General features: G+C 54.0%; 1 protein-coding gene across 3 annotated transcripts in view; it reads left to right on the top strand.

The window, feature by feature from the left end:
- The first annotated feature begins 3,491 nt into the window (after positions 1–3,491).
- Positions 3,492–26,758, top strand: part of EIF2AK3 (eukaryotic translation initiation factor 2 alpha kinase 3) — a 54,290-nt gene continuing 31,023 nt past the window's right edge. Inside the window, exons 1-2 of one of the 3 annotated variants that reach the window (XM_079111252.1) lie at positions 3,492–7,705; positions 18,544–18,673. In XM_079111252.1, the coding sequence (XP_078967378.1) occupies positions 7,437–7,705; positions 18,544–18,673 (399 nt within the window). In that variant the 5' untranslated portion in view covers positions 3,492–7,436. Of the gene's footprint in view, positions 7,706–7,789; positions 8,248–18,543; positions 18,674–26,758 lie in introns of those variants that run through there. The other 2 variants (XM_079111249.1, XM_079111250.1) reach the window with 2 other exon arrangements.

Genomic DNA, 26,758 nt, shown 5'->3' on the forward strand with positions numbered 1-26,758 from the left:
CCTCCCCCTCCTCCTCCTCCTCTTCTCCTCATCCTCCTCTTCTCCTCCCCTCCTCCCCCCTCCTCTCCTCCTCCTCTCCTCCTCCTCTCCTCTCTCTCCTCCTCCTCTCCTCTCTCTCCTCCTCCTCTCTCCTCCTCCTCCTTCCTCCTCTCCTCCTCCTTCTTCCCCTTCTCCCCCCTCCTCCCCTCCTCCACCCCTCCTCCTCCTCCTCTCTCCTCCTCCTCCTTCCTCCTCTCCTCCTCCTCTCCTCCTCCTCTCCTCCTCCTCTCCTCCTCCTCCCCTCCCCCCCCTCTCCTCCGCATCCCCTTCCTTCCTCCTCCTCCTCCTCCTCCTCTCCCCCTCCCCTCCTCCTCTCCTCCTCTCCTCCTCCTCTCCTCATCCTCCTACTTGGCACCAGGATGACTTCAGAAGCAGCGCCAAGCACGTTGAGAGTCCAGCTCCCTTGGGCTGTCTCTCTGCGCTGGCGGCCCCGCTTCAGTTCCAAGCTCTCCAAACACTCCTTCCTGGGAGGTTCAGGGTGGCAACATTGTGTCAGCCATTCCCCTGAGCTAGAGAGTGTCCTGGAAGAGACACTTTCTTCACCATACTGGATTACTCAATGGAAATGCTTGGTTCACTTGCCTTTATTTTCTTCCAGTTTTAAAACCAATGAAATTCAATTGTGATGCACCAATTTAAAAAAAAAAAACAGAAAAATAAATGAATAAAACTATGAAATCTCTAGATTCCTCAGAAGGTGACATTTTGGGGTTATCAAGGTAAAATCATGTATTTTCCATCTATCAGTGTCACATGCCCGCTGTTCACCCGGGCAAGCCTCTGCAGTTTGCAGCCCCTTTACCAGGACTGTGCTTTACCAGGACAGGTCTCTGTGAGCTTTCTGTCTTTCCATGAGACAAGTTATTCTGGGACCATCTTGTATACTTCCTGGCCAAATCTAGAGTGAGTAATTTCTTTCAAGAATATCTGGTTCTTTTAAGTGAAGATTGGCATTTAGTATTTACAATGTGGGCTTCAGGATGCCTAAATGTTCTTGAATTTTTAAAAAAGTACAGTATAGAATATAATGTTAACATTATGCAAAAAACGGGGTAAAGTAATGCATGTTTGCATTAATTGAATTTGCATAAAGAAGCTCTGGAAGAATTCACAAGAAATTAATAAAACGGCACCTATTTGGGAGTAACTCGCTGAGTTGCTTAGGGTCTGGCTGAGTTGCTTGAGGCTGGCTTTGAACTCACCATTTTCCTGCCTCAGCCTCCCGAGCCACTGGGATTACAGGTGTGTGCCACCATGCCCAGTATTTTTAAAAAATGTATGTATTTGTTAGCCGCTTATGGACTTTATTTTATTCATTTATTTGTATGTGGTGCTGAGAATCGAACCCAGGGCCTCAGGCATGCTAGAGCCCCAGGGTCCAGGGTTCTTCCTTCTTGAATTCCCACCTTGGGCCATTTCCCATCCTGAATGCTCCCTTTGGTGTGTATTTTCCTGTATGTCCGGTGTCTTGCCGTGCCGGCTTGAACCCAGGGCTTGAGCGAGCTGGGCAGGCGCTCCACCACTGGGCCACCCCGGCCCTGCCTCTCGGCCCCTTCGGTGCCTTTTTCTTGTCTTCATTTCTGACAGGCATCTTCCCTGAGTATGACAGTGTTCATTCTCAGGGTTCTGTTGGTGGAGCAGTGTTTTGCATGCTGGGATTGAAGCCGCGAGAGCTGTACCACTGAGCTACACCCCTGTTCTGGTTTTATTTTATTTTTTTTTTTCTATTTATTTTGGACGGGGGACTGAACCCCGGGTGCTGCCACTGAGCCGCATCCCCAGTCCTTGTTTTTTTGTTCTGAGATAGGGTCTTGCTCAGTTGCCCAGGCTGGCCTGGAACTAGTGATCCTCCTGCCTCCGCCTTCTGAGAGGCTGGGATGACAGGTGGCACCCCCAGTCCCCACTCAGTTCAGAATTTTAAGGTGATTGCTTCACCTTTGACGGTCACAGAAAGTCACCTGTCAGTCTCAACTCTGATTCTTGGACAGCCATGTGTATTTTCCCCCTAAGTCTTCCTTGATTGTCTCTTTGATCTTTGTTTTCCCAGCAATTTCACTGTGATAGGTCTACATGTGGTTTTGTTTTTCAATTTCTTGGGGTTTAAAGAATCTGTGGCACGATTTTTTTAAATTAATTTTTGTAAATTCTCAATTTTTCTTCAAATATTGATTATGCCATCTTTCCTTATGAAAGACTCCTGTACACCTTTCGGCAATGCTTCCTGTATCTCTTAGGGTTTTTTTATTTTTTTCCTTGTATTCTCCATCTTTTTTTCTCATTGTGATTCAGTTCGGTTATTTCCCCATCTCACTTTTTTTCTCTATATGGGAAAACTAGAGACGACTACACTTTCGTAGGAAGGGTGTGAGCAAGTGGACACGCACACACAAGCTCACGTCCGCAAACTCGATGTGCACACGTGCTGGCACTTGTTGCTGCATTTGTGCAGACTGGCCTGCATTTGGAGCCCTCTCCAGGACACCAGCGCACGCACTGTCACCGCCCGGGACTGAACTTGCCACCTCAGGGGTTGGCAACTGGGGAGGCTGCTAACGGGCAGCTCCGTGCCGTTTCTCTAAGCTCCGTGGCTCAATGAGGGAGCGCACACTTGAGATGAGTGCGGCCCAGGTCAGGACCTGGTGCCCACAGCGATAAGGCAGGTCGCACTGTGGCCTTGCAGGCGGCTTCTCCGCCCTTTCCCTTTGGACTTGGCCATGCAGCTTGCTCTGGCTGTAGGAACTTTAACAGCAGGAAAGCGGAGCTTTGCCACCGACGTGTGTGGTGCGCTGGCCTTTCGCGTTTCTTTACTGCCGTGAGAACTCGCGCCAGGAAGCCCACTCTCCGCTTTGCTTGCATAACCACCTCCACCGCCAAGACGGGGTGTGTTTCCGGCACCCTGAAAAGGTCCCTGCGTCCCTCCTGGGCCCTCTCTTCCCTCAGTCACTAGCCTTTCCCAGCGTCACGTGGTGGGTGGCGTCACACAGCACAGCCGTCGCTCTGCTTTCTTTCCCTTGGCGCTTCTGAAAAGCAAACAGACTGTTGGCGGAGGGACACACGTTCCTCGCGTTGCTGAGGAGCACTTTGTTTTTGTGGCTCTCTTAAATCTTAGTTATTTGGTGTGTATGCAATGGTGTCCCCGTGTTCTGACCTGCAATTCTCTGGTGAATACTGACTTGGAGTATCTTTTAATACACTGACTGGACGTTGTATATCTCCTCTTGTGAAATGTTCATTCAAAATATCTTATTGGCAGGCCTCCAGCAGAATTTGCCATTCTAATTTGCAGTGTTATATTGGTTGCTATTGGCAGAATCCAGCCACTTAAAATGGCAAAAATTTATACTCTCACATTCTTCACCCAGGCCTTATGATCTAGTCAAAGCAAGGTTTTCTTATGGAAGTGGCAGAAACGTAAGAAGCCAGACAAAGTCTATGCTGTATGATTACATTTATTAAAGATTCCAGAAAATGCTGACTAATCTATCGTGACAGAAAACAGATCAGTGATTACCTGGGGGACGGAATGGGGGGAGGGATTGGCTGCTGGAAAGGGCCAGAGGACGCCCTTGGGATGATGGGAGTGGGGACGTCTGGTCTCGACTGCGGTGTGTGCATCCACTGAAGCTCGCCTATGGTAGACTTCCAGCGGGCGCAGCCTGGGCACAAGCATCACACTTCAGTAAGGCTGGTTGCCAGCTTTCCCCCTCCTTGCCAGGGCCCCGACCTGGTTTGGATTGACAGGCTTCCCTTGTAGCTTGGGTGGCTGTTTGAAATAGGCTGATCTGTGAAATGCAAACAGAAGTCCTGGAAAGTTCTCTGATAGGACAAACTCAGGTGTTAAATGTCTTTGTCCTTCCCTTTCCCTTCCTGAGATAAAGTGGTGCTGGAGGTCAGGGTTGGGGTCAGTGAGATGACAGCATCAGTCTAAATCACTGTGGAGCCGCTGGAGAAAAATAAACCCCCTGTGCATCTCAGCCGCTGGTGAAAGTTTTTGATATTTACAACCAAACAGTCTCAACAGGCACACTATGAATGGATTGCAGCTTCAGTGTCTAAATCCCTGACTGGTTTTGCTGACCTCCTGGTCCAAGCTCAGTGTGAGAGTCTCATTGTTCTGGTTCAGGGTTGCCAGGTGCCAGCTTCCCCTGGTTCAGACACCTTGACCAGCTGTCACTGGGTCCCACTGTCTGACGGTTCCCGAGGTGCTCAGACTCAGCTCTCAGAGCCGCTGCCTAGGCACCAGGACTCCATCCACCCTAAACCTGGCAGGCGCTTTTCAAGAGAGACCCTCTTTCAAGTGATTATCCCAGTCAGCTGACCTCGACTCAGGACTTTTTTCCCCCCAAAATGGAAATATCTGCTTGTTTCTTCCTGAGCGTAAAGGAAATGCTCCTCACTGGCACTTCTCACACTATGCTTCTCTGCCCGTGCCCTTTTCATCTCAGCATGCATCTCTGTTTAAATTAAGTATTTGGTAGAGTGATGTCTGTCTCCCTGGCTAGATGGGTGTCAAGGTCCAGCTCTGTTTTGTTCCAACTGCATGCAGTTGCTATGTGGCGACCCTGAATGCTTGATGCATAAATGAATGAGAACTTCCACAGCGTGCACAGGTGGCAAGCAGACTCCTGACTCATTAGCTCAGATTAACGGCCTTGCTCGTGCCATGTTTATTTTTATTTTATTTTATTTTTTTTGTGGTGCTGGGGATTGAACCCAGGGCCTTGTACTTGCAAGGCAAGCTCTCTACCAACTGAGCTATCTCCCCAGCCCCCCATGTTTATTTTTGAAAAAATTATCAAACCATAAAGACCAGGTCCTCCAACACATAAGTACTGTTTCCTCTCACATGGGCCATTGCAGGCCAATAACAGCAATTTTTATTCAGTGTTAACAGACTGACACTTTCCTTATATCACCGGTGATAATCCCTTGCTTAGGAGATCTTGCCTCCTGTTTTGTTGAGTAGGTAATGGTCTGCGGTTTCTTATCTATTTTCTCTTCATTTTAAGATCGGGTCTCCTCCAGGGGAGCCTCCTAATGTCCCTCAGCACACAGGCAGCGCCCTCCTGTTTCCTCAGTGCACTCTGGGGTCCTGCTTGCCTACCGTCCCTCTGCCTACAGCAACCACCCCTTCCACGCCCTTCCCGTCTCCAGGCTTTCCTGCCTTCATTCAGCAAATGTCCACTCAGTGCTTACTGCCACCTGCACTGTGTTGGGGCTTGTGGAATGCAGCAGCAATGAGCAGACCATCACAGGACCACATGTGGGTGGAGGGAGGCAGACAATGAACAAAACAAAAACGCCAACTAGAGTGTGCCCGGTTAAGGAGAGAAATAAAGCATGCAGGAAGGAAGGCGGTGTGGCTCAGTCCTAAGTAAGGTGTGCAGGAGGTGCTTCGCTGGTGAGGTAATAAAACCTTGAGGAAGGGAACACATCTCGTGGGTGCCTGGGTGTTATGCTGAGTTGTGTCCTATCACCCTAAAGCTGCATGTTGAAATCCCAACCCCTCAGAAGGTGACTGTATTTGGAGATAAGATCTTTAAGGTCATGACTAAGTTCAAATGAGGCCAATATGACCGATATGTCTTTACAAGAAGAGAGTCAGCAGGGGTACATGACCAAATAAAGAGGCAAGAAAGTGGCCACCCACAACCCAAGGAGGGCTCAGAAGAACCCTATCCTGTGGCCCCCTGGTCTTGGACTTCAGCTTCCAGAGCTGTAAGAACCAGACTCGGTTGTTTAAGCCACTCTGTGGTGCTTGATAGGGTGCCTCGCATACTAATCCGAGGGGAAGTTTCCTAGATAGGCCAGACATCATGAGGACCCCCCAGGTGGGACCTGGCTTTGTCACAGCAAGGCAGCCAGCCTGGCAGGACGGAGTGAGTGCACCACGGAGCGGGAAATGGGAAGCATGGGAGCCAGATGCTGTGGCACCCTGGGCTCTCTGGGGAGGACTGGCTGCGTCCTGAGTGACTGGGGACCTTCTGAGGGACGTGACTGCCTACGGGAAAGCAGGAAAACCAGTGGGTAGGTATTTCAAAGGGCGAGGACTGAGTCCCGAGTCCAGTGTGGCTGCCCTTTGAGGCTGGCAACCGTCAGAACAGTTTTGGTGAAGTCAGAAGTCCTGACGGCAGTGAGCCCGAGAAGGGGCGATGGGGCCAGGAGTTTAGGGCTCCCTGCAGGAGAGCCAAGGCCTGTGGTAAGAGCTGGAGGGAGTGCGGTCTGGTTTTGTTTTGGGGGGAGAAATGGAGCAAGACTGCATGCGCCTGGGGACCGCGTAAGTACGCACACAAACTGCCGACCCCTTAGAAACCTCGGTTTTCGAGCGCTCTCCTCATCCTCGTCCCCATTCCTCTTATTCCTCCGAACGCGCAGCTGCAGGGTGCAGCGTTTGGTTCCCTCATCTGCTCGGTCCGCCTTGGCCGTCCACTCGCACCGCCACTTGGGCCTCTGCAGGCTGGTCCTCGCAGTGCCGCCTGCAGGGAGGTGCCAAGCATGCCAGACCAGTCAGAAAACTCCGAGGTCGCATTCTGTAACCCGCTTTGTGACCCTGGACGAATGACCTAAGCGCACCGGCCGGGCCCCTCCTCTGGGTAAGGAGCGGACTGGGTTATCCACATGTCACCGACCCCTGACCAGCCTCCGGGCCGCAGGACCGTCCCCTGCGCTGCGCCGCCCCATCCCTCCAGGCACCTCCAGGCTCGCACGGCTCGGCAGTCACTTTCTTTTTGCTGCCTCGCTTTTGCTTCGGAGGACCGCAGCCGAAGCCCCTTCCAGTTCGGTGCCTTCCGGCCACCAGGGACTCGGCTCCCACTCCTCCTTGCCCTGGGGGCCGCTCTTCACAGTCAGAATCCGCCACGTAGTAAGTGCTGCTTCCAACCAATCAAGAAGCGGTTATCTCAGCCCTTTGACGGGCATCCACTTCCACCAACGATAGTCACCAGCCCCCCTCGAGAGGCGAGGCCAGACCCAGGACAGCCAATCTGCTTCAGGAAAGGTGTTCCGGGAACTGCAGGGCTCGCCAATCAGGAAAGAGCGCTCTGGGGCTGCGCGCTTCTCATTGGTAGCCGCATCCGGAAAAGCGCCAGGCGTCGAGGAATGGAATCACGACTTGATTGGTAGGAGTGACGTGGCCCGCCGCGAAGAGCCCGCCTTCCGCAGAGCGGCAGGGCCCGCAGCCAATCAGAGGGCCCAGGGCGGACGTCGCTCATGGGCGCTGCCGGCGGGCGGCTGTCACTCAGGAGGCGGTGGCCGCGGCCCGGCTGAGACGTGGCCCGAGCGCGGCGGGCTGCTGGGACGCGCTGGACTTCTGCTGGTCTCCGGAGCGTCCTGCGCTGGTCGGGGCTCGGAGCGGCTCGCGGCGGCACCTCCATGCGCGCTCGCGGGCCGGGCCGCTGATGGCGCGCGCCGGCCGCCCGGGGCCGCGGGCGCTGCTGCTGCTGCCGCTCCTGCTGGGGCTGGCGCGGCCCGGAGCGGCGGGGCGCGCGCGCATCCCCGCGCCGGCGCTCGGCCTGGGCGCCGCGGCCGCCCCCACCGCGACGTCTGCGGCGGGGCCAGGGCCGGCCGAGGTGACGGTGGAGGACGCCGAGGCGCTGCCCGCCGCCGCGGGCGAGCAGGATCCGCGGGCGCCGGAGCCCGACGCCGCCGAGCTGCGGCCGCGCGGCAGGTGAGGGTGCGCGCCGCGCCGCGGCTCGGGTGGCGCCCTGCGGGCGCGGGCAGGGCGGGAGGGAAGCCCGGCCCTCGGTCCCTCGCTTCCGGGCTCGCTGCGCCCTGCGCGCCTCCTTTCCTTCTCCCTTCCCGGTGCCTGTGCGGGGGTGACGGCTGTTTGGAAAGGGCTTTCGGGGGGTGTCTGCGTCCGACCCAGCTCGCAGCGCCCGGACGAGGCTGGGCAGCGTTTCTTCGCGAGGTCGGCGGACACCCGCACCTGGGGATGCTGGTTAAGCGCGGTTCCCGGGCTCCACCCGCGGTACCGAGTCGGACGCTGGGCAGAGGCCAGACTGCGAGTCCAACACGCACTCGGGACGGTTCCGAGCAACGGTTAGGTTCCCCACGCCCGCCGCTCTTGGATCCGCCAGGCTTCGCGGGGTTTGGGATGTAGTCCTGAGGTCCAGCGCTGGCCTAGCGTGAGCGGGGTCGCGGGTGCAGACCTACCGCGAAGAGCCGCGGGGCGGGCGCTGCTGTATTAGCAGCTTAAACATCTGCTTTGAGGTACGTGTTTTCAAGCACTTTTCAAAGTCTCAATGCAAACCCCCGACGTGATAATGGTGAATGAAATATTCTGCAGCCGTCCAGTCGCAGCCCGCCGGGAAGAACGGGCTCCTTAACAGATGGAAGGGTAAAAGGAGCATTCGTCACAGTAAGCCAGGGAGGGCCAGAGTGGGATTACAAAGTAATTCGAGAAAGTAATATATTACAGCATACAATAAGTAATATACTATAAGCTTATGATATAGTGATTACTAAATCTTAACAAGTTAGATTTGATTTTCAGTCAAGTGTCAGAACCTTGATCTGTATACCTGTAGAGTACAGTAAATAGCATAAGTACTAACTTTCTTTAGGTATCATTTGAATGTTTATATTTGAATATTTTTAAGTGGCATATAGGTAACAAAATTTTCTTAGACTAGCTAATGAATCAGCTCTGCTGGGAGAGCTTTTCTTTATCTTAAAGAAACTTCTGAAGCAACGTTCAGCAAATCACATGCAGTAGGATATTTTGTTTTTCTAGAACTTTCACTGACAAGCTGGAGATGCCCTGGGGTTACCAATGCTGGGCAGGCAGCCCCTATCCTCCAAGGAGGGTACAGTCCAGCTTGAGGATGAAATAAGGAGCCCTCTGTTGGCAGCACAGAGCAGGAGGAAAGATGAGGTGTCATCGGTATCCCCGGGGTTTCCTGGTGTCCGCTGGGCAGGGCTCGGAGTGTTAGAAGAAAATGCTGTAGCAGAATGAGTGAGTTCTTAAAAAATGGGTAGTTTTTTTCTGGTTTTTTTTTTTTTAGAAAAAATAAAAAGAAGGTTAATTACTTTCCTAGCAAAGGAGAAAGAGGGGACTCTTGTCCCAAAGGCTGTGGTTCTAAGTGGCTAGAAGTCTGATAGGCATTGGACTTGAATCAGCAAGATTCAAGAGATAGAAAATTATGTTTAGAAAATGTTTTGTTCCATGTACGTACGTGTGTGTGTGTGTGTGTGTGTGTGTGTGTGTGTCCTTACACTAGTAGCCCCATCCCTTGGGAGTGCAGAACTCCAGAGTCAGGTACCACCTAGGACCCACTAGACAACTGTTTGCATTTTAACAAGATCACCATGTGATTTACACACACATTAGTTTGAGAAATACTACATAGATTATCTTGAACACCAGGTAGGATTGAAATTATGCTTAAGGGGTGTTTCTCTAGCTACAGTGTATGCTGAAAACCGGAGGTCAGGAAGCAAAAAGATGCGGGCCTGCCCTCCGATCTCATTTACAGATGGCAAGGAGGCAGCCTGCATAGACAGGTCACAAATGAAAAGAGCAGCACAGGGGTGAAGGCAGTGGAGCAGGATCTACTTAGCAGGCAGGAGGATCCGTTTTGCTGAGATACAAGACTGAACAGAAGGGAACTTGTGCCTGAAAGAGCAAGTGGTCTCTGGCAAACAGTTGACTGAGAAGAGATGGACCTGGTTTTGGGGTATCTGGTGGTGTGAAGTTAAGATAGTGTGGAACAGTCAAGAAACCTTGGTTAAGTAATTTGATAGTGGAAGATAAACATGCAAAGTTTATAGAAGTTTTTTTAAGTGCTCTTTTTAAAAAAATTTTTAGATTTTTATGCAGTGCCCAGTGCCTCACACATTCTGGGTAAGTGCTCTGCCTCTGAACCCCAGCCCTTCTAAGTGTTCTTAAAACGGAAAGAAAAAAGACTGTCAGCTTCATAATAATAGACTGATATCCTGTTTGTTTCAGGGAAGAGGGTTAGGGGAACAGATTTGCATTAACCAACCATTTATTACAAACAGCTGTGAAAAACCACAGTCCTTGCAAAACTCTTAAAAAGGGGAAGGTGGGGGAATTGAGATCTGTTTTCGCACCTAGTCTTTTGTTGCCCAGGAAGGAAGAGGAGCCGGCAGCTCGCTGCTTTTCTTCTCTTAGTGGGATTGTTTGCTCCTCATTGGTTTCTCTCAGGATGCTCGCTCTGCATCTTAAGCTTGTCAGTGAGTGAATGGACTTTTTTTTTTTTTTTTTTTTCTTTTAAAGTAGCTAAAATAAGTTTGTTTTTGTAGTAGCTTTTGAGTGTTTCCTCTGCTAAATATTATGTTGGAATTCCAATGGTCTGGTCGCTGCAGAAAGTTTGGAAGAAAGCCTTCATCTCATTTACAGATGGCAAGGAGGCAGCCTGCATAGACAGGTCACAAATGAAAAGAGCAGCACAGGGGTGAAGGCAGTGCAGCAGGATCTACTTGGAGGCAGGAGGATCCGTTTTGCTCAGATATAAGACTGAACAGCAGAGGACTTGTGCCTGAAAGAGCAAGTGGTCTCTGGCAAACAGTTGGGTTCTACGGATGTTGGCGTGACTGGCTTTCTGACTCCGTCACTGATGCAGCAAATCAGAAAGTTTTCCTGTGGTTGCTGCTGAGGGCTGGCACCTTCACATGAGGGTCTCTAACAGTTTGACATTACTCCCTGGTGCTGCCTCAGTTAGCGTCTGTGAGCAGAATTTGGGAGATTAAATGAGATAACATGAAAAGACTGCAAAAGTGAGATAATTTAACTCCTTAATTTCTCTTTGCATCTCCTCTCTGTTCTTTTTCACAAACTGACATGATGTGAAACGACAGGATGTAAATCTGGTCTTCCTGATTTTTAGATTAATGATTTTTTTTTTTTTTTTTTTTTTTTTTTTTTTTTTTTTTTTTTTTGTGGTACTGAGAATTGGATCCAGGGGTGCTCTACCACTGAGCTTTATCCCCAATCCTTTTTAATTTAATTTTATTTTATTTTTTGGGGGTGTTACCAGGGATTGAGCTTGGGGGCACTCGACCACTGAGCCACATACTCAGCCCTTTTTTGTATTTTATTTAGTCAGGGTCTCACTGAGTTGCTTAGGGCCTTGCTCTTGCTGAGCCTGGCTTTGAACTCACAATCCTCCTGCCTCAGCCTCCCAAGCCGCTGGGATTACAGGTGTGTGCCACCATGCCCTTTTATTGTATTTTGAGACAGGGTGTCACTAAGTTGCCCAGGCTGGCCTGGAACTTGGAATCCTCCTGCCATGGTCTCCCAAGTTGCTGGAGTGATAGGCGTGCACCATCACACCTGGCCATAATCATGATTTTGCCTGTAAACTACCAGGACCATCGACTGACGGCATCTCAGAAGTCAAGGTTGAAAGGGAGCTCCATCATTCAGTCCCATCAGTGCTCATTCTTCTGACTTGAGAGTCTTCCGGTTAACTAGAAATCACATTTAACGAAGAATTTACACATAACTTTGAAGCAGTTCATAAGTCAAAATAAACATACTCGGAGCGAGTGGTGGACTGTCCTTCCTGTCTGCAGCTGTCCTTAGGCTCCACTCTGGGTGTTACGTGACAGGAGCAGCGGCCGGTGTTCATTTCAGCTGCCTCTGCGTGCTCTGAGCTGGCTGCAGAGGGACCCATCTTCATCTGCTCCAAGCAGTAGTTGCCCTGTGGCTCTTCAGACCTTGGGAACCCATCCGCTTTCTCCTGTGAGAGAGGACTTGGGCACGCCTGTCACCAACATGTTTAAGCATGTAGAGGAAGGTGCTGGTGGATCTGGGAAGAGCCCGCGCTCCAAGTGGCAGAACCCTGGGTCAGTCCCCAGTGCCCGCAGCCACAAACCGAGGGAGAATGCGTGAGTCAGAGCTGAGTGTGAGTGGAGGAGACTAAATGTTTGCCTGACCACTGTGAATGACCATTTGGATGAAAAATATTCCATTCAGCAGAAGTGTCTCCATGATGTTTTGCTCTAACAGAAGAAGATACCTGTCGCTCTCACGTCACCTGTAACACCAAAAACTATGTTGTTTCTTCAAGGTGCAGCTGATGTGTCAAAGCGATGGAGTAGAGTTGCTAATTTTTAACATTACACTTGTTTGATTTGGGCATAGCTTGTTTGAGGGAGGTTTAAATAAAGGAGGTTTGATTGAAAGTTTGCTTTGTAGGTAAGGACTGGAAAGTAAGCCCAAATGAGACTAGTTTGTTTTGAAATGAGAAGATCTGCCTCCTTTAGTGAGAGCTTATTCCTGGGCAGAGGATTCAGGGGGCAGGGCAGAAGCCCGGAAGATTCATCCAAATCCCATTTTCACCTTCGCGAAGTGTTTTCCCCCAGAAAAAGAAATGCAGAATCTGAAGAGGAACAGTTGTTAGTAAGGAGACTGCTCAGTCCATGCTCTCCTGTCACTGGCTCCCCTTCTTTCCCATGGGAAATTTCTACAGGAGCTGGGCTCCTGATGGACTCCTTTAAAATTGCTCTGTGAAGGACTTCAGTACCTGCTTATCAGAACCCAGCCTGACTGTCAGTAGGCAGATGTTCTGAGTGACTTAAATCAGAGCAAATATTTTTTTAAAAAAAACTCATGTATTCTTTCTGGTATTTCTGCTAAATTGAGTGCATACTCAGAGCAGTTGCAAGATAACTGACTTCTGAGGAGATCTCTGGAAGGAGGGACGTGCTGCCCGTTACAGGATGCAGCAGTAGCCACCTAGGCAGATTCTGGTTGGCGGGCAAAGGGGTAGGAGTCAGGAAGCCTGCTTCCCTCCTCTTCAGGACACCTGGCCAAGACCTCAGGCAGGTCTCTGCCTCCCCAGCTCCGTCTTGCTTTCATGTGGATGACTTGTCTGTCCTCCAGGTTTATTCATCCAGCAGCTACCATCGCATCTTGTCAGGGCTGGGCACCGTTAGGTTCCGAGAGTGGACCTTGAGAAACTCCGAGTCCGACAGGGGATAATGTGTCCAATGAACTTGTTACAGTGGCAGCAAGTGTCCTGCGGCAGTGGGAGTGATGACCCAGGACAGTGTGGGCAACAGGACCCTGCCAGCAGGGGCCCGGTGGGGAGCAACAGGGGACCCCAGGGTTCGGTGCAGGGACTGTGAGGTCAGTGTTCTAAGATAACCCATGGAAACTAGACGTTAATAAGGACGAAGCGAATTTACAACTCAAGTTTCTTTGCTTTGAGCTTGAATTATATCAAATCTTAGAAAATAATTATGGTTATTTCTTTCCAGGAATCCTGAATACTTAATTGACTCTTAAGTATTTCCTATAAAGATGGACTATTTCATGAGAAGCAATGTTATTTGGCAAATGAAATATTTGAAGACAAGGGGCAAAATATAATTAAGCAAAGGAACTTTGTGGAAAGGTAGAACCTGGGCTGCGGGCCGCAGGTGAGGAGGTGCAAGCAGGGCCAGGTCCCTGGGCTGCAGCTGCAGGTGAGGAGGTGCAGGCAGGGCCAGGCCCCTGGGCTGCGGCCACAGGTGAGGAGGTGCAGGCAGAGCCAGGCCCCTGGGCTGTAGCTGCAGGTGAGGAGGTGCAGGCAGGGCCAGGCCCCTGGGGTGCTGCTGCAGGTGAGGAGGTGCAGGGAGAGGAGGTTGCCTGGCAGGAGGGGCACGGGAGCCAGCTGAAGGGCCTCCTGACCCAGTGAAGCAGCGTGACCTCTCTTAGGTAAGCAGCGGGTTCTCGGGTCTCTGCTGGAGGGGCAGAGGAGCAGTGTGTCACAGCCTCTAGGATGTCCTTGTTGGTGGTGAGACTGTTCTCCCCAGGGTGGTGGGATGAAGCAGGAAGAGGTTTAAGAGCAGCTTTGGGATGAGTCTCAAGCACAGGCTGGTGTGTCGCTGGTGAGTGGAGGGCACAGGCACAGTGGACATCCCATGACCGTGTGGGTGACAGGGTGCACAGCCGTGCTGTCTGGGAGGAGGAGGTCCTGGCGGAGCAGCCTTGTTCCTGAGCGTGCCTGTTGTGACTGGTCCAGGGGAGGGGCGGGTGGTGCACTGGGACGGTGTGGGTTTGGAGAGGCGAAGCTGTGGGCCTGGACCTCCGGGAGGAAGACGCAGGACAGATCTTGGAGGTCCGTCTGCCAGGGACTGCTCCTGCAGAGCAGAGAGGAAGGCCGTCCTGAGTGAGGCACTGGCCAGCCCTGCGTCAGCCTCCGTGTCTTCTGGGGACGCAGACGGGATGGGGTGGATCTGGCCAAGGAGCTCCCTGAGAGCCTGTGCTGAGAGGAGCTCGGAAGATCCCGAAAGCACTCGCTGTGGAGCCATGGGGCCAAGCCTTGGTGAACCACGGCCGAGAAATGGACGTTTCCACAGCAGTTGCCGAGGAACCTGTTCTGGGTCATGAATTTCTTCTCCTTTTTCTTCTTCCTCCAGCCCCTCTTGGCGTGGATGAACCCCCGGGGGTATTAGGGTGTCCTCCAGCCCCTCTTGGTGTGGACGAACCCTCTGGGTGTTAGGGTGTGTACTCCAGCCCCTCTTGGTGTGGACGAACCCCCCGGGGTTTTAGGGTGTCCTCCAGCCCCTCTTGGTGTGGACGACTCCCCTGGGGTGTTAGGGTGTCCTCCAGCCCCTCTTGGTGTGGACGACCCCCCTGGGGTGTTAGGTTGTCCTCCAGCCCCTCCTGGGATGGGACCTGTGACCTGATAGTTTTGAATGAGCTCTGCAGATCATTCGTGGTCAGGCAGGTTTGAGCTATACTGGGATGGGGGCGTCGCCATGCTTTACCCCTGAGAATACAGGTGGAGTGAGCCTGGAGAGCCCGCCGAACCAGGGCGGTGCACCAGGGCCGAACGGGCCCCGTGCCTCCCTCTGCGCCCTGGCCCTTCAGTCCCGAGGAGGGAGGTTTCCCGCTTGCTTCTGTGGTGGGCGTGCGGAGCTGAATGGCGTGCTCTCCCTCTGCTGTCTCTGCGTTCCTGCTGACCCTGTATCTTATTGCTGGCCTCTCGCCCTGCTTTTTTTAAGCAATGTCTACTTATGCTTTTCTCAGTCTCTGCCAGTGAGCGTCCCCCTCTTGGGCTTGATCGGTGGCTCACACGGTGGCCTGTCTGTACTGTCAGCTGCTGCAGCAGGGGACGCTCCCTCGGGACACTGGGTGGGAAGGACCATGGTGAACTCAAGCTGGCCTGCAGTGCGCCCTGGCTGGCCAGGTGAGAGGATGAAGAGGGGTGTTCTTAGACGCGACAGCTGGTTAGGGGTCCCTGCTACTCAGGTGAAAAGCGGCCAGAACAATGAAGGGAACCCATGCAAATCCAGGAGCCGCTGCGTGAAGACAGTGACGCGCTCAGTTGCTCCTGCCCACGTCTGTTTTGAACTCACTCAAGCTCACACCATTATTATTCTCTCATGTTATCCAAACAGGATAGTTAGTGAAAGTAGCTTGTTTATGTTAAAAAGTGGAATAGATTGGCCAGAAATCACCTTGTCTGGCAGTTCAGCATACTCTGTGATGGTTTTCCAGTGAAAGAACAGTCAGCACTTTAACCCTCGAGTGTCTGTTAAAACGTGGTTTACGTACATGTGGCTCTTTCGCGGTGGTTTTCTTGTTCCTTGTCTCTGTTTTGAAGTAGACTCTTATTCTCGAGTGGACTTTGAGCTCACAGCTGGCGGCGCTCAGGAAGAGGAGCTCTGAGTAGAGAGCCCGCCGGGCCCTCCCCTTGCGGGTTCTCACGCCCAGGGCTGCCCAGCAGCCCTCTCACGTTGTCACGTTCTCATCGGCGACGCTGCCTGACAGCAGCTTCATTTCAGTGGAAGACTTGTTGCTGTTGTTCAGCCATTTACTGGCAGTTTGAGGTCTTTGGACAGAAAACTAGACATTTCCACCATGGGGCTGGGCAGGAGCCGTCTCTCACCCCCGGCCGCGGGCTTGATCAGGTGTGTCAGGTGGCGTGTCTAAGGCACGACGTCTTCCTGGAAGCATCCTCCCCCTCCTCCAGTCCCACGGGTTTCTTTGCACAGCAGTGCGTGTGGGGCGTGGGGAGCTGGCTTTTTCCTGCCTGTCGCCTGAGATCGTAAGATTGTCGAGGGACCAGGGCTTCACTTTTGCAAACGAGACCAAGAGCTACCATTAGGAAATTTCAAAGTGAGAATGAGCGTGCAGTTGGAAATGAAGTGGGTGATTTCGTGTCCCGCTTGGTAGACGGCTCTTTGATGGGCTTCCAGTGTTGAAGTGTGGCTTGACTCCAGACCTGTCTTTCTGCCTGCATCCAGTCAGTGGACGGGAGGGTGCCGTCCCTGTGGTCTGCCCAGCAGCAGGGCCACGCGTGCATGGAATTCGTGTGTTCTTTAAGGCAGACGGTTGTGCCAGTGGGTTCCAGAGTAACTGAACACTCGCCCGCCGTGGATCAGCAGAGGATCATGGAGGGTCTGCTCTGGCTCCGGCTGTGTGAGCGCCGGTCATGTGAAACCCCGGAAACCATGCATGATGTGTTGGAAGAATTCTGGGAACTGTCCGGGGTGCTAGCTGGGATGTCAACCTGCAGAAGCTTGTTGGCGACCTGAAGGGGCAGGCGATTAGAGGTGCATGTCCAGCGCCCGCAGGGAGAGGCCTGGGGCCAGAGAGAGAGCCAGGCGCGGCCAGTGTTTGGATGTATTTAATGCTACGAGGCTGAATCAGATCAAAAAATCACATGTAGATAGGACCTGTTTTAAGAGAGAAAAAGGATGAAGAGGAACCCAAAAATGAGACCTAGAAAGAATAGCATAAAATTGAGTCTAAAAAAAATAAAAGTCAGGCGCACGGGGTGTCCTGGAAGCCCCCTCTGAAGGTGTGCTTCGTGGAGGGCAGAGGGTCTGGTCCGGTCCCGCGGGATGGTGAGCCGAGACCTGAGCCCGGCCCAGGTTTTGCCACAGGACTCCTGGGGACTCCTCAGGAACCGCTGGGCAGGACGGTAGGGCAGCGACCTGGTGGGGGGTTCAAGGGCAGTGTGGCCCAGTGGTGGAGCACCTGCATCACACCCAGGAGGTACTGGGGTCAAGCCCAGCACCACGTAAACAACTAAATAAACAAAATAAAGGTATTATGTCTGTCCACAACTAAAGATATTTTTTAAAAAAGAAGTGGTTCAAGACTGGAGGTAGGGGTGGACGTGGTGTCGGCTCTGTAGGGGATGCCGGTGGCCTGGGAGAGGGAGGCCCTGGCAGGAGGGCGCTGTGATCGGGCAGAGGTGCCAACAGCTGTGGACCCTGCAGGCCCCTCACTGTGGGAGGGCGGTCGGAGGCCTGGCCCACCTGCTGGTGGACAGGACAGATCCTGTTCGGGAAGCACACTCCTGGGAGTGCCCTCTCCTCGGTCAGAGTGGCGAGCTCCGCAGAGCTGGGGGCAGAAGTTCAAGAGGGGGACTGAGGTAAGCTTGTCCCGGGTCGCGCGGGACACGGGAAGTGTGTCCTGATCGAGGGCATTACCGCAGCCTCTTCCAGGTTGGTGGTCAGTATGGACGGCGTTCCACCAGCCACATTCGGCAGGGCCCAGGGTTGAGGCTGAGGAAGCTGCGGGGGAGCCAGGGCAGGATGGGCGAGGACCCAGGACTGTGGCTGTGGGGCCAGGAGACGGGCGTGAGCTGGTTGGAGGCGTCAGTGCTGGGCCGCTGCTCGCCGTCGCGGAGGGCAGGGAGGGTGCTGCTGGTAGTGCCCTGGTCCACGCTGACCACTGCAGTGGCTGAGGCAAGGTGGACAGAGGCCGAGAACCCACAGGCCCGTGAGGCGGTGGCATTAAATGGGCAGCCGACACCCTGCAGCAGGGGGGTGGTGACCTTGGTGGCTCGTGACTCTGGGAGGGCTGGTGCTGTGGTAGTTTGAGCCTGAGGTCTCCAGCGGGGAGTGGAGGACCAGGGCCTAGAAACGGTCGGAGGTACAGGAGTGCACACCTGCCCGTCATGCTGCGGTCCAGGGCCTTGGAGGAACAGAGTGCTCTGCTCCCTAGGGAGGCAGGGTCCTTGGGGAAGCCCGTTTCTATGAGAGCAAGAAGATCTGCGGAGGTTTGGGAGGACAGTTCAGGGGCAGGGCTTTGGGAGGCAGGGAAGGGAGGCGGCGAGGACAGCAGGCTGGTGAGTTCCCATGGGACTCCGGTATGGAGGGAGGGTGACTGTGAACAGCCGAAGGGCACGTGAAGTCGTCCCCTGTCTACAGACCGTGGTGGTGGACTCTGGTATGGAGGGAGGGTGACTGTGAACAGCTGAAGGGCATGTGGAAGTTGTCCCCTGTCTACAGACCGTGGCGGTGGACTCTGGTATGGAGGGAGGGTGACTGAACAGCCGAAGGGCACGTGGAAGTCGTCCCCTGTCTACAGACCGTGGTGGTGGACTCTGGTATGGAGGGAGGGTGACTGAACAGCCGAAAGGCAGGTGGAAGTCGTCCCCTGTCTACAGACCGTGGTGGTGGCAGGACTTGGAAGTGGGCTCCCCTCTGTTTTCTCCCCAGAGGGACCTGGGCAGGGGCCATGGTTTCTTCAGGGGCTTGAAGCCCAGCCTCTTAGGCAGCTTTCTGATCTTGTCCTGTCCCCGTTTAAATCCACAGGTCCCTGGTGATCATCAGCACTCTGGATGGACGGATTGCCGCCTTGGATGCTGAGAATCGCGGTGAAAAGCAGTGGGATCTGGACGTGGGATCCGGGGCCCTGGTCTCGTCCAGCCTCAGTAAGCCTGAGGTAAGACGCTTCCTTCCGCGTCAGCTGCAGGCCTGGTGGTGGCGAGACGTTGCTGGCCCTGGCCTATAGCGCTGGCCCAGGTTTGAGGCCAGACTGCTCTGCGGGCAGCACCTGGTGGGCAGTCCTCAGCTCTCCTTGCTTCAGCCACAGCACCTGCTGCTGGGCAGGGCCAGGCCTTGGTGAGGAGGACAGAGTGCCCGAGGAGTGGGGTGCGTCAGCGCAGCCTGCCGTCTGAGCTGTGGCGCAGGCGGCTCTCGGCCTGAGACCCCTGGAAGGAGACAGATGAAAAGAGGGGCCTGAGCTTTTCCAGCTAGGAGTCGTGCTGCAGGGCGCGTGATCACCGTTCCGGCGTTCCCCCTCAGGCGCGCGTCCTGGTTGCGGACGTGTGTCATCCGGGATTCTCTTGAAACTCGGGACAAGTTGGTTTCTTGCAGAAAATTCATACTTGTTGGTCTCATCTCTGCAGCTGCCCAGGTGGTGAGCGCAGACCCGAAGGCACTGCCCACAGCTGTTCCAGCTCAGGCTCCGCCACCCCAGAGCTTGGTGTCCGTGTGAGTGCTGGGCACCTCCTGCCTGGGGGAGGCGTCCCTGTGGAGGGCCAGCTTCCTTTCCAGGAGCCTTATCCCCACCGTTTAAATCTTCTAACAAAACCCAGCCTCTGAGCTGTGACTGCGCGGAGACCCTGCCCGTTTCATAGAACATCCTCAGTCCTCAACCAGGGGAAGGGCTGCGGGGACGCTGGTCTTCTCCTCCGTCTTGGGTCTTTCTTGAAGCAGTGTTAACCAGCACTGAGCTTGGGAAAGGCTGAGCTGAGCGCTGCAGGCGGAACTTTCTGATGGAATTGTCACCACCCACCCATGTGTCTTGACGACTTCCCTGCACTCCAGAAAACCAGCCTGGCCTCCCTCTGCTGCACCAGTGGAGCTCAGGACGGCAGCATGGCCACATTTCACGCCGGCTGCGTGCGGAGCCGGGGCGGGTCACAGCATCCGACGTGCCTTCTGGGAGTAGCAAGCGTCTGTACTGTGAATTATCAGTGCACATAGAGGTCTGGTTCTGAATCACTTAAAATAGTCCAGTACTGAGTGGCCGTCAGGGGAATCTGCTGCAGCCGAACCTCGTCCGCTTGCGTTCTGCTGATTGTGCTTAGGTTTGCACGTTCTGCTTTGTTTTTAAACTAGACATAAAGGCCGGTCAGCAGAATGAGAAGACTGTAAGTACTTACGTCCCAGGTAATTTCAGTGTATCGTGGTGGTGCAGAGCATGTGCACAAATTGAAACACACACACACACACGCACACAGATGAGCTGCGTGGTCTGCAAAGCAGGACGGGAGTGGCTGGGATAACTTAGCCCGCTGAGTGTGTTGGACTCTAAGCAGCCAGTCGTGCTCAGAGGCTTTCTTACAAATGGCAAGCGAGTAGCCCTTTGTAAGCTGCGTTCAGCTTCCCAGCCGTGCCTGCAGTTACGAAGGCTTTCCTGTCCTCATGTCCCCCGTCCTCCCATCCCCAGCCACTGCCCCCTTGGACAGAATGCCTCGACCCGTTGAATCAAGCCTGTTTACGAGTCACTCTGTGCACCTTACAGCTGCAAATGGAAAGCTCACCAGCCACTTTTCATACAAGAACCCTGAGACCGCTTTGCATTTTCCAGATGTAAATTTTCTGTGTCCCAGGAAAAATAAATAGCGATTCTGAAGACATCGGCCGCCGTGACCGCCTGATGGCCTGGGAACTCCTCCGGGGGCGTGTCTGGGTGGTCGGCCGCGTCGCCTGGGAGGTTCCTGCAGGTGCCCCAGCCTCCAGTCCTGCGCCTGGATCCCCCTGGCTGCGGCTCCCATGCCGTCGTTGGGGCGTTGCTCCCGTTTCGTAAAAGCAGAAGCTGAGGCTCGAAGCCAGAGGCCTACGATGCGCAGGGACAGCCCGGGCTGGCGGGCTGTGCGGTGCCAGCCTGCTCTGGAGCCTCCCACGCGGCCACGGCCCCTTCACGGGCCCAGGCTGCTCAGGCCCTTCAGGGCCCTTCTGTGCCCTGAAAATTCATCCAAGGCTCCCAAGAGCTTTTTTATCCATGGATTATTCTGTTTGTAAGATTAAAAATTAAAATGAATTTCCAAAAGATTTATTAATTTATTAATAAATAAGTAACATCTGTTACATGATAACATAAATAACATTTTTATCAAGAATAACTATTTTCCAGTATGAAAATATATAATGGGAGAAATGGGATTGTTTTAGATATTTGTATATCTCTAATTTCTGGGTAACAGAAGACTAGATTTTTGCATCTGGTTCTGGGTTAGTTGTGTCTCGTTGTTCTGGTTGAATCATATGAAGGGAAGCTCAGCCCTGAGCATCTGACGTAGCTGGAGAAGGGAGGAGCGTTTCAGCAGCCTTCTCAAATGGGGCCGTTGGTTCTTTTAGACACCACCCTGAACAAGCGGAAGCTTCTCAAAGGTCTGTTGTCCCGTGCGTCTGCGACTGTAGCAGTGGTTTTGTTCTGTGCCACATTAACATCCTCGTCTGTCTAGCCTTTTACTAGTCCTGTGTGATTTTCCGGCATTGTTTGGAAAGCACGTGTTCACTGAGGTACATAGATCTGCAAGTGTTGACTCTGTTTCCTCACAGGATATCCAAAAGTCTTGTTATTACTGACTGCATCAGAAGAATCTTATTTACTTTTTACTGTTATGGTGCTGGGGATTGACCCCCGGCCTCTGCGTGCTGAACAAGTGTCTGTCGCTGAGCTGTGCAGGAGCCCCAGAGACGCCTTGGAGTGCTGAGATTCTCAGCTTGACATGGCAGACACAAACTTACAGCAGTCAGAGTCTCACGTAAAAACTTGAGTCTTCTTTAAACTGAGAGTCTTCTTACTTCATTTCTGAGGAAGTGTCCGCCGTATACCGGTCCCATAATCGTTGTCTCCAACGCCTGTCGGGTGCAAGAGGAGCTCCAGGAACAGGATCCTAGCCCCCGCCCAGCCCTGCCCAGCTCAACTCTGTCCAGCCCTGTCCAGTCCCAGCCCCTGCCCGGGCCTGTCCAGTTCAACTCTGTCCAGCTCTGTCCAGTCCTAGCCCCTGCCCCATATAGTCCTAGCCCCTGCCTAGGCCTGTCCAGCTCCATTCTGTCCAGCTCAGTGCAGCCCTGTCCATCCTCTGCCCCAGCCCCATACAGCCTCAGCCCCTGCCCAGGCCTGTCCAGCTCAACTCTGTCCAACTCAGACCAGCCCTGTCCAGCCCCAGTCCCTGCCCCATACAGCCCTAGCCCCTGCCTAGGCCTGTCCAGCTCAATTCTGTCCAGCTCAGTGCAGCCCTGTCCATCCTCTGCCCCAGCCCCATATAGCCTCAGCCCCTGCCCAGGCCTGTCCAGCTCAACTCTGTCCAACTCAGACCAGCCCTGTCCAGCCCCAGCCTCTGCCCCATACAGCCCTAGCCCCTGCCTAGGCCTGTCCAGCTCAATTCTGTCCAGCTCAGTGCAGCCCTATCCATCCTCTGCCCCAGCCCCATACAGCCCCAGTCCCTGCCCAGGCCTGTCCAGCTCAATTCTGTCTAGCTCAGCCCAGCCCCTGCCCTGCCCTGCCCCTGCCCAGCTCAGTCTGTGCTCAGAAGCCAGCACTGTTAGCCAGCACTGCCAACCGTCAGTGCAGACAGCCACAGCATAAGGGACAGTAGTGGCTCATGAAACTGACCTTCTGCGCCCCTCCAGGAGGACGTCACTCAGAAGTGCTGACCCAGGCTCTGTCAGGCACTGAGGACACCTGTGAGGCTGTGAACACATAGCAGGAGGGGAGAGCGTGCACCTGAGTCACCTGTGCTCGGTGAGGAACCTCTGTCCACATCCGGGAGTCATGTTCAAAGCGGAAGACACCATGGACACGGCCAAGAGCTGCCCTTGGGAACGCCCTGACCGGGAAGGATAGAGAGAGGACACGTTCCAGACCTCCTGGAACAGTTTCCTGCCCGACGACCGATTTCCTGTTGGGCTGGAAGGGATCACCAGGGCAGGGGCAGGAAGATGGCCATTGGGGTGCAGCAGTACCTCGGGAGGGACACAGAGACCATGGCTCCCTCGACACCCACCGCTTCCCGTTGCTTCCAGCAAGAGAGGTCTGCAGTTGTTGAGGCGACTTGTCAATCTAGAGAAGCTGGAGGAGGAGGGATTCGGCGTTTAAGGTGTTGATCGAGGAGCTGCTGGAGGGGCCCTTGGGCGTCCACTGGAAAAGTGAAAGCAGCAGGGAGCTGTCCAGGCTGCACACCCTCCGTCCTGCAGGGTGCCTGGGATCCGGGGTCTCCTGTGCCAGTCTTGATGCCTCCGGCACCTCGCTCTGTAAGCTGGCTAGATCTTTTCATCCAGTGCAGCTTCGAGCTCCTCCTCTGTAAGATCACAAGGTTGGACTAGATCTCTGCCCCCCGCATGGTGCCTCTGAAGGGGGTGCCTTTGTGTTTGCTGACTTGTCCATTGGCAGATCTTGGGGTGCTTTACTGAAAGAGGATCTGCCGTCACTTTTGAAGATTCTCCAGCCTGCGCTGAAGTCCTTTTGCATTTTTCCATTTGCACATTGAACTGTGCATTTTGAGTCTGGCTGTGTCATCTGAGAGAGCACTTTATTTTGAAGAATGTCAATTATGTAGCAAGCCAATATTTCAATAATTGCTTGGGTTAATTGCTTTTCTTTTAATTATAGACATGAAACAATGCTTTGATTTAATTTTGTTTTATGAGTCCCTTAGCAGGGCTGAGAGCAGAGCAGTGCTATGACCTAAGCCAGTTTATTCTAGCATGCGTGCTGCAGGATGGGAAGTCGACTTGACCCTCTGTTTTGAGAAGCAGAGTCTTCGTGCACATCCTTTGTCTAACTTCACAAATGTGTCTTCATCCAGGCAAAGGCAGAGATGGCTGTTAAAATCAGTGTGCTCTCACTGTAGGTGTGCAGGGTTCGTCTCAAAAGCTCGTCTGGTGCTTTCCTCCAGCTCTTCCGTGGGTCGACCAAGGCAAGGAAGGAGAACCGGTGCCCTCTTACCTCCCTGCTCTTCGTTCTTGAGCCGTGATTCCCAGCCTTGAAGATGATAAGCACTGGATGGTTCTGGGCTTCTGTGTCCCTTTAGGCTGTCTCTGGGGTGTGTTCTGGTGGTGCGCTGCAAGCTGAACCCTGCTCTCAGGCGCGCCCCCTGGTGGTCAGCCTGACGCCTTGCCCTCCCCTGACCCGGAGTCCCCAGGGACCCTGACCCTGGGCAGTCTACCTTGTATTCTCCCCATCGGTCATTCTGTCGTTTCCAGGGAAACAGAAACAGTATTTCCACAGCGTTTCTGGACCTGAGTAGCCAATCCTGCCACTGTTTGTGTCGTCGGCTCACCGGGGTTCAGGGTTGCTGTTTTACGTCCCATACAGCATATCCTCTTTGGAGAATTGAAATATGCAGAAATTCACCTGTGGCTTCTCTTTGGTGTTGGTTTTCCTTAGTGATTGAAGAAGTCTTTCACAGTTCTTCAGAGCTTTGGTGTTAGTAACAAAGAAGCGTGTTCTGGCTGATAATAGATTTTTTAAAATTATTTTTTGTTGTCAATGGAAATTAATTAATTTATATGCAGTGCTGAGATTCGAATCCAGTACCTCACACATGCTAGGCAAATGCTCTACCACTGAGCCACCACCCAAACCTAGAGATTTCCAAAAAATCACAACCTGCTGTCCATTTGATATGTCTAATTGGATATTGGTTTTGAGGCCTTGTTTTCTGCTGTTGAGCCGGGGTCTTGCTGTGTTGCCCAGGCTGGCCTCAAACTCCGTCCAACCCTCCAGCCTCAGCCTCCCAGGACAGGCATTGTTTTTATGTCAGACTCCACAGTTGGGAAAGAGCTGGTTGGACATGACGAAGCTTCCCGTCTCTTCTCCCCTTAGATGTGCCTTTGCAGCAGCTCCTTGAGGACTAAAAAGCTTTAATTATTTTTGAAACTTGGTATTAACGAGCCACGTTTTTCCTGACGTGTCCTTGTGGATGATAAAGCGAAGCCTGTGGTAAATCGTAGGTGCTCAGATGTTTCCAGGTTAGATCTTATACTTCTGCTGTTAACTCTTTCGTCACACGTACACCACGTGCCGATCGCTCCAGTGCAGATCACGTTAGGAGTCAAAAGAGCAGCCCCGGCCGCGTCTGCTGAGCCATGTTTACCGTCCTTGGCTTGCACGGCGATGTCGAGCCTGTTCTTAGCCCTTGACGTGCCTTATGAGGCACATATTCCATCGACCCCGTCCTTCAGGTAGAGGGCTGGGGCTCAGAGTGGAGGAGGCGGGGAAGAGGGAGAGCCAGGCTCTCTGGTCCGCACACCCACCTCCCCTCCCTGCCTCTGCTCACCAGTTCCCACTCGCTCTGCTGTAGCTGTGATTCTGTGCGTGCTGTATCAGGCGCGCTGTTCGGCCTGGGCCTCACCTGCATGGTGGACAGCCCAGTGCATGGCCCAGGCCCCGCCCAGCACACCCTGAGCCAGCTCATCCCACGTGGTGCTAGTGCGGCCAGCGAGAGGCCTGTGAGCGCCAGGCACACGGCGTGGGACCACCCGAGCATAGGGGCCAAAGAACCCACCAGGACAGCGGCTCACCCTGGCTGGGCCCCGCCTGTCCACCTGCCCTACCCGCACCCCGTCTCAGCATCTGCTCTGAGTGCCGCCTCTGACTGCCCCACAGGGTGGCCCCTGAAAGGCCAAAGGAGAGTTTAGTGGTGAGTGAGGAACAGGACTAGAGAGGAAAGACGGGCTGCTGTCCAGTGACCTGAGCCCCGACCCTTCAGAGTGACCTGAGCCCTGACCCTTCAGAGTGACCTGAGCCCAGATCCTTCAGAGTGACCTGAGCCCAGACCCTTCAGAGTGACCTGAGCACCGACCCTTCAGAGTGACCTGAGCCCAGACCCTTCACAGTGACCTGAGCCCAGACGCTTCAGAGTGACCTGAGCCCCGACCCTTCAGAGTGACTAGAGCCCAGACCCTTCAGAGTGACCTGAGCCCTGACCCTTCAGAGTGACCTGAGCCCTGTCCCTTCAGAGTGACCTGAGCCCTGACCCTTCAGAGTGACCTGAGCCCTGACCCTTCAGAGTGACCTGAGCCCTGACCCTTCAGAGTGACCTGAGCCCCGACCCTTCAGAGTGACCTGAGCCCAGACCCTTCAGAGTGACCTGAGCCCAGATCCTTCAGAGTGACCTGAGCCCAGACCCTTCAGAGTGACCTGAGCCCTGACCCTTCAGAGTGACCTGAGCCCAGACCCTTCAGAGTGACCTGAGCACCGACCCTTCAGAGTGACCTGAGCCCAGACCCTTCAGAGTGACCTGAGCCCAGACCCTTCAGAGTGACGTGAGCCCTGACCCTTCAGAGTGACCTGAGCCCAGACCCTTCAGAGTGACCTGAGCCCAGACCCTTCAGAGTGACGTGAGCCCCGACCCTTCAGAGTGACCTGAGTCCGACCCTTCAGAGTGACCTGAGCCCCGACCCTTCAGAGTGACCTGAGCCCCGACCCTTCAGAGTGACCTGAGCCCCGACCCTTCAGAGTGACCTGAGCCCTGACCCTTCAGTTTTTCCTCGGGTCGCCCGTTGCTCTATGGCTGGGCTCTTGTTCCTTGAGTCGCCCGTTGCTGTTAGGCTGGGCTCTTGTTCCTCGGGTTGCCCGTTGCTGTAAGGCTGGGCTCTTGTTCCTCCGGTCGCCCGTTGCTGTAAGGCTGGGTTTCTGTTGTTCCTTGGGTCGCCCGTTGCTGTAAGGCTGGGTTTCTGTTGTTCCGTGGGTCGCCCATTGCTGTAAGGCTGGGCTCTTGTTCCTTGGGTCGCCCGTTGCTGTTAGGCTGGGCTCTTGTTCCTTGGGTCGCCCGTTGCTGTAAGGCTGGGCTCTTGTTCCTTGGGTCGCCCGTTGCTGTTAGGCTGGGCTCTTGTTCCTTGGGTCGCCCGTTGCTGTTAGGCTGGGCTCTTGTTCCTTGGGTCGCCCGTTGCTGTAAGGCTGGGCTCTTGTTCCTTGGGTCGCCCGTTGCTGTTAGGCTGGGCTCTTGTTCCTTGGGTCGCCCGTTGCTGTAAGGCTGGGCTCTTGTTCCTCCGGTCGCCCGTTGCTGTA

This window comes from Sciurus vulgaris (genome assembly GCF_902686455.1).
Source record: "Sciurus vulgaris genome assembly, chromosome: 14".
In the NCBI taxonomy this organism is placed as follows: Eukaryota; Metazoa; Chordata; class Mammalia; order Rodentia; family Sciuridae; genus Sciurus; species Sciurus vulgaris.